This window comes from Nycticebus coucang, chromosome 12 (genome assembly GCF_027406575.1).
Source record: "Nycticebus coucang isolate mNycCou1 chromosome 12, mNycCou1.pri, whole genome shotgun sequence".
Classification (NCBI taxonomy): Eukaryota; Metazoa; Chordata; class Mammalia; order Primates; family Lorisidae; genus Nycticebus; species Nycticebus coucang.
The window spans coordinates 50194118-50208381 of NC_069791.1; the positions used below are offsets into that span (position 1 = coordinate 50194118).

The following is a 14264-nucleotide window of genomic DNA, read 5'->3' on the forward strand; positions in this document are numbered from 1 at the left end:
AAAATTCAGGGATTATACGAATGAGACTTCATTGTATTTCCTTTACCCAGAAATGGCAAGGTTGATGCATAGAAGTAGAATACTACTGGTTTTCCAGTAAGGAATGCTTGTATGTCACGTAAGGTTGGATTTGAAACGAATGTAAGGGCCCTGCTAAATTCTAAACTTATGTTTTACCTAACATGACCAAAGGAGTATAATTTTTTTCAACCTATTATGTGAAAGGTTATACAAATCTGGTTATGAACATAGTCTTTTACATCACAATCCTGTCTTTCTCTAATGATGCAAAAATACAGTAGCATATTCTTCTATATGGTTTTTAGAAGATGTCTTTGTCATTTTCATTTGTAGCAGTTCAACATCCTCGAAGTTTTTGCCCAGATGATTGGATTGGTTTCCAAGACAAGTGTTATCATTTCTCTGAAAAAGAAGGGGATTGGGAATCAAGTAGAGGCAACTGTTCCAAAGAACATGCTGACCTAACGACGATTGACAATGAGAAAGAAATGGTAAGTAATTTAATAAGTATTCCTTCTGAATTACCTTGCACTGAGCATTAGAAATATTTAAATATTACAGTTTGAAAAGCCTTTTATTCATGCCTATCTATGCAGAATGTTGAAGGTGTTTAGAATATGCTGTTTGAGATTAAAAGAAAAACTGGGGATTTTTTTTTTTTTTGTAAAGTGTAGCACTTACATTAAGTAATAGACTTGATATTTAGCTTTGTATTTTAAAGAGTGTAAGTAGAAGAGATTGATAATATTTGGAAATCTTTTACTCTACCAAGAAAAGGGAATTCAGTTCTCCATTATACTTGCTTTGAATAAATTTACTCTTCATTATTCTCTACCTTGTTTTACCATCGGAACACTTCATCAAAATGCTCTATACCACTATTGCAAAAGTGAAATCGAAAATTCCCCCAGACGAAAATATGAGCTTCCACCCTATATCTTATCTGAAACTGCATCCTTGGCTGTATCACACAAAATCAGATCAAATGAAAAGTCTAATGGATCCTTGTTATCAGTTACATGACAAAATCCCTGTGAGTAAGAAAACTTTCCAAGAATTTTCACAAGGGATAGTAAAATGGTACCTCTTTGTTTGAAATTCGTTCTTTTCCCCTACTCCCTTAAATGGTACCTTTACCTTTATTTAATCTCCTTAAGAGACATATTACACAAAAGGTAATATAACTTGATTAATTTTTTTGGCAAATAATGAGCAATCAAGAAGTATTTCATGTGAAGCAGAATAGCACAACATTCAACATTGTTAAAAGACAGCTGTGTGTTATTTCTGTGGTGAGCAAAGTATATTTATACAATCTACCTGAAGATTGGTTCACATTTAAATGTATGTCAATCAGGCTGGTTCATTTATAGATCAGTGCAAAGAAACTAAACTATTTTGCAAGCAACTAACTATGGAAAACTTAATAAAACATGGAAAGCTAGATGTGGGGTAAAAGGTTATTCAAGCCTATTAATTCCAGCACTCCAGGAGGCAAAGGCAGGTAGAGTGCTTGAGCTCAGGAAGTGGAGACCAGCCTGAGCAACGAGACCCTATCTCTACTAAAAATAGAAACAACAGCTGGGTGTTGTGGCAGGTGCCTGTAGTCCCAGTCAGGCGTCCTCAAACTTTTTAAATAGGAGGCCAGTTCACTGTCCCTCAGACTGTTGGAGGGCTGGACTATAGTTTTAAAAAACACTATGAACAAATTCCTATGCACACCGCACATATCTTATTTTGAAGTAAAAAAACAAAACGGGAACAAATACAATCACACCACCTCATGTGGCCCAGGGGCCGCAGAAGCAAGAGGATCATTTGAGCCCAAGAATTTGAGGTTGCTGTGAGCTATGATGATACCACAGCACTCTACCCAGTGTGACAGAGTGAGACTCTGTCTAAAAAAAAAGAAAAGAAAAGAAAAGGTAAATGTGTTAAAAGACTGAAGAACTGAGGTGGAAGCATAATTTAATAGGAAGGGCTTCCATAGCCAGTGGTGTCACTGCTGAATTTTGTAGGAGTTTTGAATATGAACATTCTAAGAAATCCTCTGACTGCTCCCTTATAGTTCCTCTTGAAGGAAAGAAAGCTAAATTAGCAGCAAGAAAGTGTTAATGAAAAGTTTGAAGGATAAAGAAATGAAAACACAATCAATATTAAAAAATATTTACTATAGGAATCCTGTCAACAAAGATTGACAAAAAATAGTGAAAATCGGGGAACACAACGAAGTACGTAAAAATAATTAATGTTCAATCTGGAAGAAATCATTAAATGTTTCAGGGAAGAATGGTTGTATTGTTTGTATCAAAAGACTGATCATAAAATATACCAATGTATTTTGAAGATCATGGGTAGCTAATGAACTACACACACTGGAAAAGTTTAAGTGACAAATGGAATGAGGTAAAGCTGTTTATGAAGGAGTGAGGAAGTAATTTATAGAAGACTGTTAATAGATTGTTTATTTAAAATTGTTTAATTAAAATATTGTGTATTTAGAACTATAACGTTTTTCTAAGTTAAATAAGTTTGGATGAAGTTTGTTTATAAAATATTTTTCATATTTATTTCCACCAATTTATAATTCTTGCATTTTAACAAGGAGCTAAATGGGGCATTGCTTTATTGAGCAAATATTGGTTAACATTTTTCACGTGGCAGGCTTTGGGAAACACACCACCCAGTTCCCTGTCACCAAGACCATTGAATGTCATTGAAAATTCTCAATTATCTAATAATATGTACCCTGTTGGTTTCTTCGAGGGTGAGGGGAAACTTCTCCTTTCCCTTAAAATTTCTCTGAAAGATCAACTCACAATGAAGGAAAATTCATAAGTGGAAGCAGTTTATTTACTGTGTGCATAGGGAGAATCACAGATTATTCCATATCCCAGTGGAATAGAGTAATTATTATTATTATTTTTTAAGAGACAGAGTCTCACTTTATTGCTCTTGGTAGAGTACTGTGGTGTCACAGCTCACAGCAACCTCCAACTCCTGGACTTAGGCGATTCTCTTACCTCAGGCTCCCAAGTAGCTGGGACTACAGGCGCCCGCCACAATGCCCAGCTATTTTTTTTTCGTTGCAGTTTGGCCAGGGCTGGGTTTGAATCCACCACCCTCGGTATATGGGGCTGGCACCTTACTGACTAAGCCACAGGTGCCACTTGAATAGAGTTATTTTTATATACTCTTTTTGGAGGGGCCAGGAAGATGACAAATATGGGTAATTCTGTTTAGGGGCTATAAATAGTTTCTAAGCAGGATGAATGGATGGAGGAAATACATTGACTTGTAAATGATTCTCTTTGCAAATTAAACTTGAGAGACAGGTATTGTATTTAAAATAATTTGAGCCAGGTTTGGTTGTGTTCTTGATTTTCTTTTCTGCAATATAGTGACACCACAAGTAATAGAAGTGCATTATTCTTTTTATGGGTCCCTCTGATTATGCAGATAGAAGGAAAATGATTTCCAAGGGCCTGTTGATCTCTAAAAGGCCTTTAATTCAAAATACTTTTTGTATCATGGAGACATATTCCAGGGTGAAATTTCTTGAGCTCCTTAATTTCCAATCTATGTATCATTTCTTACATGTTTTTGCATTCATGTAAGCTCTTTCCTAAGCCTAGAATATGAGTTGCCCGCTTCATCATTCCCTGTGTCTACCATGGAATCTTGCATTATTTCCTAAGAGCATATCCTATATGAAAGTTTTCCCTTGAAGACTCAGATGTGCTTTCCACAAACTGCAATTTCACCTTGTATTTATTATGATGACTGTCTTCTCTTTGGTAGAATACCTTCTAATGTTATATTTACATAATTTTCTTCACTACAAATGAAGTTCTTTGAATCCAGGGACAATGTTTCATTAGTCTTTTTCTTTGTAAACCCATAGCCTAACCCAAAGAATTGAATTATTTTCAAAGAAATTTATGAAATGCTGCAGAAGATGATATATTGAAATGCCAAAGCTATTAGTATCATTGTTACTAGATAGGATTTGACCATAGCATTTCGATCTGGCCTAACTCCTTCATATTTATCACAAAATTGAAATAATGGAGTTATACTACAATGTTAAGCATATACTTTCCCAGTTATTTAGTAACAGAGCAGACTCAAGAACTTTCTCCATATAATATAATTTTATGCTCAAAAAAAAATAAAGAAAACAGATAAACAAAAGTCTAGGTTAGCAAGAGAATTATATAATGCATAGAAGGATCAATGTCAAGAAAAAATATTATATATATCCCCCAATGATGTATTTGGAAATTTAAATGTTTGGTAGAAAAGTAAAATTTGATAGTCAGAGGTATTTGCTGGGAAATGTAAAAAAAAGTCATAGTGAAAACTGAAAAGTAAAAGTTTGAAATTAACATTAAGGGGAGAATGGGAGAAAGGGAATGTTAAACCCTTGTGTCATAGTTCTTGTTGGGCTTGCATTTTCTAACCAAACTATTTCTTTAACTAACTATCTTAATTGCATTGATTTACTTCTTACTTTTATCACTGCATTACTTTTGATCCTAACACAAACAACGTTCCTGAGACAGGAACATAGTTCAGGTGTAGGACGTCAAGGCCAACCCCAATTAAATCTCAGGCACAAACCCCAAGATGAGAATTGGATATGTGAGAGGCGTGTGTGTTTGCATTTATGCATGCAGTTTGGGGAGAGAAATTGTACTAATTTGATGATGGAAGAGACAGAAAATGAAATTATGAAAGACTTAAAGAAAAATTATTTGAGAAAAGAAACAAAGTTGTATTTATATATCAGTCTAGTTTATTTGTGAATCCACCTAGAATGTAAAGATCTGTTCAAACCTCAGTAAAATATAATATTAAACTGAAAATACTGGTATTTACTAGAAATGTAAAAGCACAATTATACATAGCTGATGATTAGCAATGGTATGTGAGAACTCAATTGCAAATCTTGGCTTTCCAGGAGCTAATAGTTTGAAAATTCTGGAGAAATAGATTTTCAAATTAAATATTTTTATCAGTTTGCAATCAAAGAAAATCTAAAGAAATTATATCCTATATCTTTTTTTTTTTTTTTTACAAAGAAGAAAATTGTAGGGTAGAGAAATAAGAAGTACTTTTAAAAAATTCCATAGCTGTTTTCTATTGAAGTCAGGAATTAAACATTTGTTGCCTTGTATATTATAACTTTCGAAGTAAGAGATATTTACTGGGACATGTAAAAAATTGTAAAATCAACTGAAAAGTAAAAGTTTGAAATTAACTAATTTTATCTCTAAAGTCTTTTCTTCTTCGGTACAAATGTGCTTTTGATCACTGGATTGGGCTGAAGATGAAAGAAAATCATACAAGACAGTGGGTAAATGGAACCATATTTACCAGAGGGTGAGTTTCTTTCTGAGATGACTTAAATTTAGATAGTGCAACCTTTACTAGGACCTGCGTGTTAGCAGGTGAAGTGGGGAACTGTATCATTGGTTGAGATTTGTTCCAATAGTCAACAATTAAGGTTGGACATTAAGATATAAGGGAGCAGATCTCCTAGTTTATTTTGGACATGAAGACCTGAGTTTTTGTATATAGCTACACCAAAATTAAACTTTTGCCTGATTTTTACTTGGTTTTATTTGTAATTGCACTATCATGAAATTTGTCCCAGGTTTCACATCTTCAGTGTTATAATATGAGAAATCTGCATACATACCTGAAATGGTTTCTCCTAATGACTTAGCTGTTTAGCTTTAGTTTCCCAGTAGCAATACTACTGGCATTTTTTTTTTTTTTTTTGAGACAGAGTCTTACTCTCTCACCCTGGGTAGAGTGCCATGGTGTCCTATAGCTCACAGCAACCTCAAACTATTGGGCTCAAGAGATCCTCTTGCCTCAGCCTCCCAAGTAGCTGTGACTATGGGAATATTCCACCACGTGCAGCTAGTTTTTCTATTTTCAATTGACATGGCATATCACTCTTGCTCAGGCTGGTCTCGAACTCCTCAGCTCAAGCAATCCACCTGCTTCTATCTCCCACAGTGCTAAGATTACAGGCATGAGCCATCGCACCTGGTCATCGCTGACATTTTTATATTTCTTTGCTGTGGAAAAAGGATAGTTTTTTGTGCATTGTAGGATGCTGGTAGCATCCTTCTACCACAGCAGTTCTCAACCTGTGGGTTGCAACCCCTTTGTAACACTGAAAATACATCACAGCATTAGGAAGGTTGAGAACCACTGCTTTACCAGATGATAATAATTATCCATCCCACCTGACCCCTACCTCTAGTTTTGGCAATCAAAAATTTCTTCAGATATCTCTTCCATTGCCAAGCGTCCCTTGGAGGGAGTGTCAAAGTCTTCCCTAGCTGAGATCCATTGGTTTTCTTGAATTGGTAGCTCTACTAATTACATGTAAGTGACCTAATATCAGTTTAACAATTAGAAATTCTTATAAAAGATCCTCTTTCAGTCCAATTTAGCATAGGTATCTTAATCCTAGCAAGAGAAGATTGTGTCACAGGTCTTTGAATAGATAGCATTTTTGTTGAAAAGCATCACTGAATAGGGAAGAAATCACATGACTCCCAAGCACATAATGGCTAATTCTTTTATTGCAGGTTTAAGGTGAGAGGGAGTGAAGAATGTGCTTACCTTGATGATCTTGGTATTACAACAGCTAGATGCTACGCAGACAGAAAATGGATTTGCAGAAAAGACAATGTACTAACTTGGTGATGGAAGAGGTGGAAAAGAATGTGAATTAGATCTAATTGGCTTTTCACAATTAGATGTACCCAGGGCTACTGAGTAGTGATAACAGAAGCTGAAGCCATGAGAGATTGCCCCAGGCACCCTCAGTTCAGCTGGGAGGCTGACAGACGCACTGCTCCCGTAGGCCTCCACCTTTGGGGACAGGGTGCCCTCCAGTGGTCACCCTCACATTATGGATAAAAGCCTTCTGCCTTGCCCAGCAGGTGGTGCTGCCTGGGGCAATCTTTCTTGAAGTGGCCAGTTTGACCACATTGAAAGCACTTGTTCTTAGCTCCTTTGGCTTCCTTCTGTCCCTGAATGATGCCTGCCTGTTGGAGAGCTAATTCCTAGAGTTGGCATCCTTTTTTTTTTCTCTCTCTTTTTTCTTTTTTTTTTCCTCCTGATCTTGATTATAAAGACCATTGTGGTGGGCTCAGTGCCTATGGCTCAAGTGGCTAAGGTGCCAGCCACATACACCAGAGTGGCGGGTTCGTATCCAGCCCAGGCCCACCAAACAACAATGACAGCTGCAACCAAAAAATAGCCGGGCATTGTGGCAGGCGCCTGTAGTCCCAGCTACTTGGGAGGCGGAGACAGGAGACTCGCTTGAGCCCAGGAGTTGAGGTTGCTGTGAGCTATGATGTCACAGCACTCTACCCAGGGTAACAGCTTGAGGCTCTATCTCAAAAACAACAACAACAACAACAAAAAACATTGTGGTGGTTTTAAGGGGATTTTCCAGATTATGGTCAGGGCCTAGAGCCAATTTTTAAAGTTTCCTACTAATGTCTGAGGCTGCTTGAATGATAAACTTATTCTTCAAGATAGTTTGGGCCTCTTAGGAGTCAGGTGTCTCAACTAAGTGTTTTCTTACCACCTTCTTATGGTGCTCAAGAAAGGCTAAGGGACTTTCATTATGTAAATGGTAGCTAACTTAGAATAGTTCATAGGCTTTTCCCTGGATTGGCATAAACCTTCTAAGATACATGTTAGAAAATGTTTACGCCACCAGTTGCCTTGTTTCTCAGGGTCCCATTCAGGATTCTGAAAGGAAATTGCCTGGCTTCTTTTGGGGTATCTGTCCTTTTCTTCAGAAGACATACTGCTATCAGTATTGTACATGAGCCACAAATCATCCCACTTTCTAGCCTCGCCTAAAACTTCATGCTTCTCATTTAATGTTAAAGTTTGATCTAGCAATAGCATCACCTCTGTCCCAATCCTTGTGAGAGAGGATACCCGAAAAGGGTGAGGTTTAGGAGAGTAGGTCTTCTCAAGGAGACCACAAGGATACACCTGCAGGGTCCTCTCCACGGTGACTCAGCTCTTATGAATTTGTAGACTTAACTTCCTGGAACTTGGAAATTTCCACTTCTGTGAAATCCTGTAGTTCTGTGGGGGCCTGGAACAGCATCTCCCACTTGATTCAAACTGGCCAATGAAAAAGGTACCTATGGGTTGGAACTTTTTTTTTTTTTTTTCAGTTTTTGGCTGGGGCAGGATTTAAACCTGCCACCTCTGGCAGATGGGGCCGGTGCCCTACTCCTTTGAGCCACAGGCGCTGCCCTGGGTTGGAACATTTTGACTGGAGATAAAAAGGGAAAGACCAAGCCAGTCGGGGAGTGCAGCCATTTGGAATTGTCTATGCCGTAAGCTCCCAGCCGGTGAATAAAGCCCTTCCTCTTATAAACATGGTGTTTGGATGCTTTTTCTCTCTATTGGGTCTCACCTTCCTGCAACATTTTTGGTTCCCTGACCAGGAAGTGAGACCAAACAAGGAGAGAACAGGCTCAGATTCACCTGGTAGTTGCTGTCAATCCTCTGGACACCCACGTGGGGGACCCTTGATCTGCCTGGGCAATGTGAACCACTGAGGGCGCCAGGGAGGCAGCTTGGCCTCCCTGTGTGGATGTCTTGTCTGGGCAGATAAAGGACCCTCTTGGTGGGTCTTCAAGGAGTCAAACACCAGGAGGAACTGGCATGCAGGAACTGGTACCTGCGCAGGGAGATGTCTAAGGCAAGGTATGATCAATTTGGGTGGAAGTGGGTGTCTAATCAACCTCTGGGGTGTTAGATCAAGGGCAGGTCTGTTGAGAGGTGTATGAGAATGTGTGGATGTGGTATGACTGGGTTGAACTCCAAGGGTGAGTCAGACCTCCCCGCACAGGGCCTACGCGAGTGTTGGTTCACCTCCTATGGCTAAGTGGCAGCTTGAGTGGGAAATCGAGGCTTCCCAGGTTAAGAAATGGGTTGGAATTGTGTGCATGTGAGTACTCGGAGGCTGACTGAGACAGACAACAATAGGTGGGGTTTCATGCCCCCCACCTTCACAGGGCAAAACGATAATGTGAGTGGCCCTTTCTTCCCTGCTCCAACTTTGCTTCCTGGCTATTCTGAGAGAAACCGGATATTCCAGGTTTTCTGCTTTCTGTGTTGGACATAAGTCTTGTCCTTGGCAGCCACATGGCCATGTGAAACTTAGGGGGAAAATGAAAAGACATCAGAAAGGATGACTGTGTTATGGTTTTGTTACTGGAATTTCATGACTGAGTCCTATGTCTCCGGGATTCGAGAATTTGGCCCACAGACCACAGACCAGTGATAAAATGGGATTTTCTTGGATGGAGGGGTATACAGAGGGAGTGGAGAGTGCCAGATCTATTGGCATGGTAGAGAAAGGTTCCATGTGAACAGCAGTTGAACATGGGTCAGTTGGTCCTGAGAGATGGGTGAGCACTGTTGTGAAGGGATGGGCAATGGCCTCTTTTGCCCTCAGCCAATTGAAAGGGAGTCAGGTTCAGATCCCTGGAGTGGTGGAGATGGGCACTGTGAGGCATCTGATGCAGTAACGTGACTGATCCTAGAGAAGCCATCAGGAGCCCTGAGGAGACTTCTCTTTTTGTGTGAAGGGCAGGGTGCCCTGGAAGGGGTTTGCTCCAAGAGAGGGGCCGTGCCTTGGAAAATGCTGGGGCTCCGGCAGTCTGGTGAGCTCTGGATGGCTCTTGAAAATCTGGGGGAGAGGGTATAAATCTCACGCCAGACCACGCCATACCTGTGTCTACAGCAGGTCTCCAAGGTGAACAGCCTCTGCCACTGGGGAGGTCTCTTGTATGGGTCCTTTGTCTAGGGGTAAATAATTGGCCCTGAGAGATATTTTGGCCAGAATTTGTTGATGGAAAAACACCTTTACAAACCGAATGTATGTTTTAACAAATAAATGAATGCAGTTCCTCACCTTGGGCAAGGTTATTAGGTCTTTACATTTTTTGTCTAGGGAGGGGTCAGAGTGTGTGCTCCCTACACAGGGTGGGGCCATCCAAAACATTTCAGGCTGCTTTGTTCATGACCTTCCTCAGAGGGTGTGGCCTGCAGGGTGCAGCCGATTTGTGCCTAGAGATGGGGGTCTGATTTCTGAGCTCACCTGAGCCTGAAAAATAGGGGTTCCCTGTCCAGCCTTGAGTGGGAAAATCCTCCATTAATTTTACATTTCATAAAATGTCTCTCATTTGTAAAATGTAATAATTTGGTTGTTTAAATTGTTGGGGAAACTGAGTTTTTGTCAAAGAATATGATTCTTGCCTTTTAAACCTTGTGATTATCAGTTTAGCCAAGTGAATAATTAACTTTATAGTAAACTGTGATCCTATTTTGTGAAAAGTCGGTTTTTGAGAGTAAGAGAAATTATACATAAAGAAAAATAGCATTGTATAAGAAAAGAATCTTGTGTGGTAAACTTTGTCCTGAAACAGAATGATTATTTAAGAAAATGAAAGAGGTCAAAAGTTAAAGTTTAGAATGTTTGTAGATTGTCTGTGCAGGTTAAATGAAGCTCATAAAAGAGAATTTGTGAAGAAATTTACATGTGATCCAGCTGACTATGTATTGCCTTTAAACTCTTTTGGCTTGCAGTCTGTTTGAACAAATGTTTTAAGCCTTTGTTATTTGACAAACTTTCCAAAATCAAAACTCTAAATTTGGGGTTCGGTGCCCATAGCACAGTGGTTGTAGTGCCGACCACGTGCACCAAAGTTGGTGGGTTTGAACCAGCCCGGGCCAGCTAAACAATAATGACAACTGCACCAACAAAATAAACCTCTAAATTTGGTGCTTTTGAAAGCAGGAGGGGCTTTTCTGGGGAGGGGTTTTCTCTGGGGCAATTACCTAACATTCCTCCCTTCTTGAAATGTTAAAAATAGGGGGTTGGCCTTGGAATGGGGGACATAGAGTTCGCTCTTCTGTAGTTTCTTCCTGCTGAGAGGGGCCCGTAGTTTCAATTGGCCAACTAGAGGACGATTATGATTTTTTTCGTTGGGAGGATGTAAGTTTTTGCTTTCAGACTGTCCTTTTAGTGGTGGCTGTTTAGAAGTGGTGTTTAGGAAAGTCTTGTGGTTCGGAGTAGCATAGTCCGTTCACAAAGAACAGTTTCTCTTGTTGTAGGTTTGGAGTACTAATTGAGTACCTGTTGAGATAACTTTGAGAGTTGAGTTTGAATAAAATGAGTTATTGAATAGTAAATGTTAGCTGTTCCTGTGTCTATGTTAGCCGTGATTTTCACCATTGTTAGTAAGGGAAGTATGGCAACTTGGGTTGTTCATTTTACACAGGTTGTTGGATAGAGAGAAAGAGGAGGCAATGGAATGGATTTATTTTCTGTAATAATTTTAAAATTAGGTAGTAAGATAACTATAGATCAGAGACTCTGAATGTGGACCAGGGGAATTGGGTATAGTTTTTTTGCAGAGAAACTGGAAGGAAGGATGACACTTTCTGTGTAACTTCTTTTTTGGTTTGAAAGGGAAAGTGACTATATTAGAGCACTTTGATGGGTTTAGGCCCAATAGGGGAGTGGTGTCGGTAAAGTTGAAGCAAAGAGGGTATGACTGGATGACTTGATTGAGTGAGGGTACAAAAGGTTTAGTTCATGTGTGCAAGTTGTTAAATTAAGAGATGTGGAGTCTGAAAGGTTGAGAGATAAAAAGTTAGGAATTATGACTGGGGCAGTTTGAAGTTTAGTGTGTAGGAGACCTTGAAGATTTAATGCAATCCAGTAGCCCAGTTTATATTTAGGGTGATGTTTTAAAAGTGAGTATGTTCGTAAGATGGAATCATAGGTTAGATTAAGATTCAGTTGGGGTGTGAGGGTGGAGAGATAGAAACTTCAGATTTGATTTTTGGCTAATTTCTTTTAAAATTTGAGAATGAGTTTTAATGATTTTGATAATATCTGTTAAAGGGGGGGGAATAGATTTTTTTTGTGTGTGATTGTAAATTCTGAATATGCATTTTCTGGACCCCATTTCCTATATGTTCTTATTTCCCACTTTTGTCCCTTAAGCCAAGTAGGGTTATTTGGTTTTAATACTGTTATGGTGAGTTTGTAAAAGTATGGCCAAGGGCATGGAAAAGAAGTTGTTGATAGTTGTATATCCGTGTCGGTGACCTTCCAGGGGGCTATGGATTCATAGCCCCAATAGGCACATCCTTTGCTACATTTTGAGGCAGGATTTTGGGTACTGCAAGCATATATTTGGAGGGTGTAGTTTAGATAATAATGTTTGTCTAAAGACATTAAGGTATATGAATCACTTTTAAATAATTCACATATGGTAACATTAAATAATACATTAGAGTGATTTGATTTTCTAGTTAATGTTTTATCAATAGAGGTGTGATATGACTTTCAGGTGTCAGATCACGAGTCGATGTGTAATTTCCATGTTTCTTCCCAGTGGCCAGAGAGTGAGAGACGTTGAGGGTTTGTAACCGAGACCCATAAGTATTAGGAGAGATTATTAGGAATGAGAAAATTATGAGAGACATTTTAGGAAGGTAAGAGAATACTTTATGAACATGGAGTAAAGGGATAGAGAGTATTTTGGTTTTGTGATTATTATGGTGGAGTAATTGTGGTTGGATTAACCTTAAAGAGTAACATTAGGAGTATAGTTATTATTATTATGAAGATGTCTATTGGTGAGTATTAAGGGAGGTAATGATTGAAATTTTATGAGATGTATCTTTTAGTGTATTGGGACCTCAGGTGGAGGATTAATTTCGGTTTCCTGGACCTCTGGAATCCGAGTGAGTTTAAGCTTCAGGGGACCTGTTTCTTGAGCTGAGTATGAGGGAAGATTTTTAGGTGTCATCTGTTGACCTGTAGTAATAGTTGGATTAAGGAAAAGCTTAATGCGAGATATATGAAACCATCCAGGAAATGAGGCTAATTTTACTGCGGTGGGAGTTGATAAAATTACTCTCTGAGGTCCTTGCCATTTTGGCTCAAGTGGTTTTTTTGGGATGATTAGGAGGAGCTACTAGAACTTGATCTCCTGGGTGAAAGGAGGTGGGTAATGAAGGTGTTGGGATAGGAAGAAGTGTGTCTGTTTGTTTCCATAAAAGGGGTCGGATATACTGAAGAAGAGAGGGTAAGATGGAGGGAGATAATGGGCTATCTGATGTTGTAAGTCCTGGAGGAAGAATGGGTCTACCAAACATTAATTCAAAAGGAGAGAGGTTAGAGGGTTTCTTTGGAAGGGAATGTAGGTATAGAAGTGCCAGGGGTAGAAGAGTGATCCAGTCTAAGTGAAGTTCAAGGGAAAGTTTGGTTAATATAGATTTTAGGGATCTTTTAGAACTTTCAACCTTCCCTGAATATTGAGGATGGAAAGGAATATGGAAATGCCAGGGGATACCTAAAGCTTTGGTTAAGGTTTGAGAAATGGTGGAGGTGAATTCAGGTCCATAGTTGGACTGTAAAGAACAGGAGATTCCAAAGCGGGGAATAATGTCTTGGAGTATGATAGAGGAAATAGTGGTAGCCCTTTTGTTTGTAGCAGGAAGGGCTTCAATCCAACCTAAGAAGGTATCTACTAATACTAAGAGGTATTTATAACATTTGATTTTAGTTATGACTGGTACCATATAGAATCCTTGTTGAATACAGAAAGAGTCAACCACGGAAATAGTGAGGGGTCAGCTAGAAACTATGCATTCCTATATCAGGCACATTAGGAGCAAGTACAGTGATTGGTACAATATAAAATCCTTACTTTACATATAGAAAGAGCCAATCAGGAAAAGGGAATGTATAAGAAAACATACAAACTCTTAGAAAAAAAAATAAAAGTGGCAACCCACTTGGGACCCCTTTGCTGCACCTCTTACCTTTTATAAATCTATAATAAAATCCTTTGCTTTTGTTTACTTGTGTTCCATGAATGCATTCTTTGATTTCCAGACCAAGAACTTGGAGGGAACATTCTGGTATCATAGATGCTGATTCTGAGCTGGAGGCTTTTCTCTAAAGAGTGTTAGTTTGTCATTTGGAAAACTTGCAAGGAAGTCTAAGACTTATATGATAACTCAGTGTCAGTGTTAATATACTGATTCTGATAATTGTATTGTGGTTGTGTAGGAGCTTTTTAATTACACATTAAAGTATCCGATTCTACTTGATGTTTTGTAATGAAATGTATTACAATGAATTCTCAAGAGGTTTG

At 38.9% G+C, this 14264-nt stretch overlaps 1 protein-coding gene across 3 annotated transcripts in view; it reads left to right on the forward strand.

Annotated features, from left to right (window-relative positions):
* Window positions 1-14264, forward strand: part of CLEC2B (C-type lectin domain family 2 member B) — a 28395-nt gene that overhangs the window by 11088 nt on the left and 3043 nt on the right. For 2 of the 3 annotated variants that reach the window (XM_053557150.1, XM_053557151.1), the window contains 3 exons: window positions 355-512; window positions 5303-5406; window positions 6633-10905. In XM_053557150.1, the coding sequence (XP_053413125.1) occupies window positions 355-512; window positions 5303-5406; window positions 6633-6750 (380 nt within the window). In that variant the 3' untranslated portion in view covers window positions 6751-10905. Of the gene's footprint in view, window positions 1-354; window positions 513-5302; window positions 5407-6632; window positions 10906-14264 lie in introns of those variants that run through there. The other variant, XM_053557152.1, reaches the window with a different exon arrangement.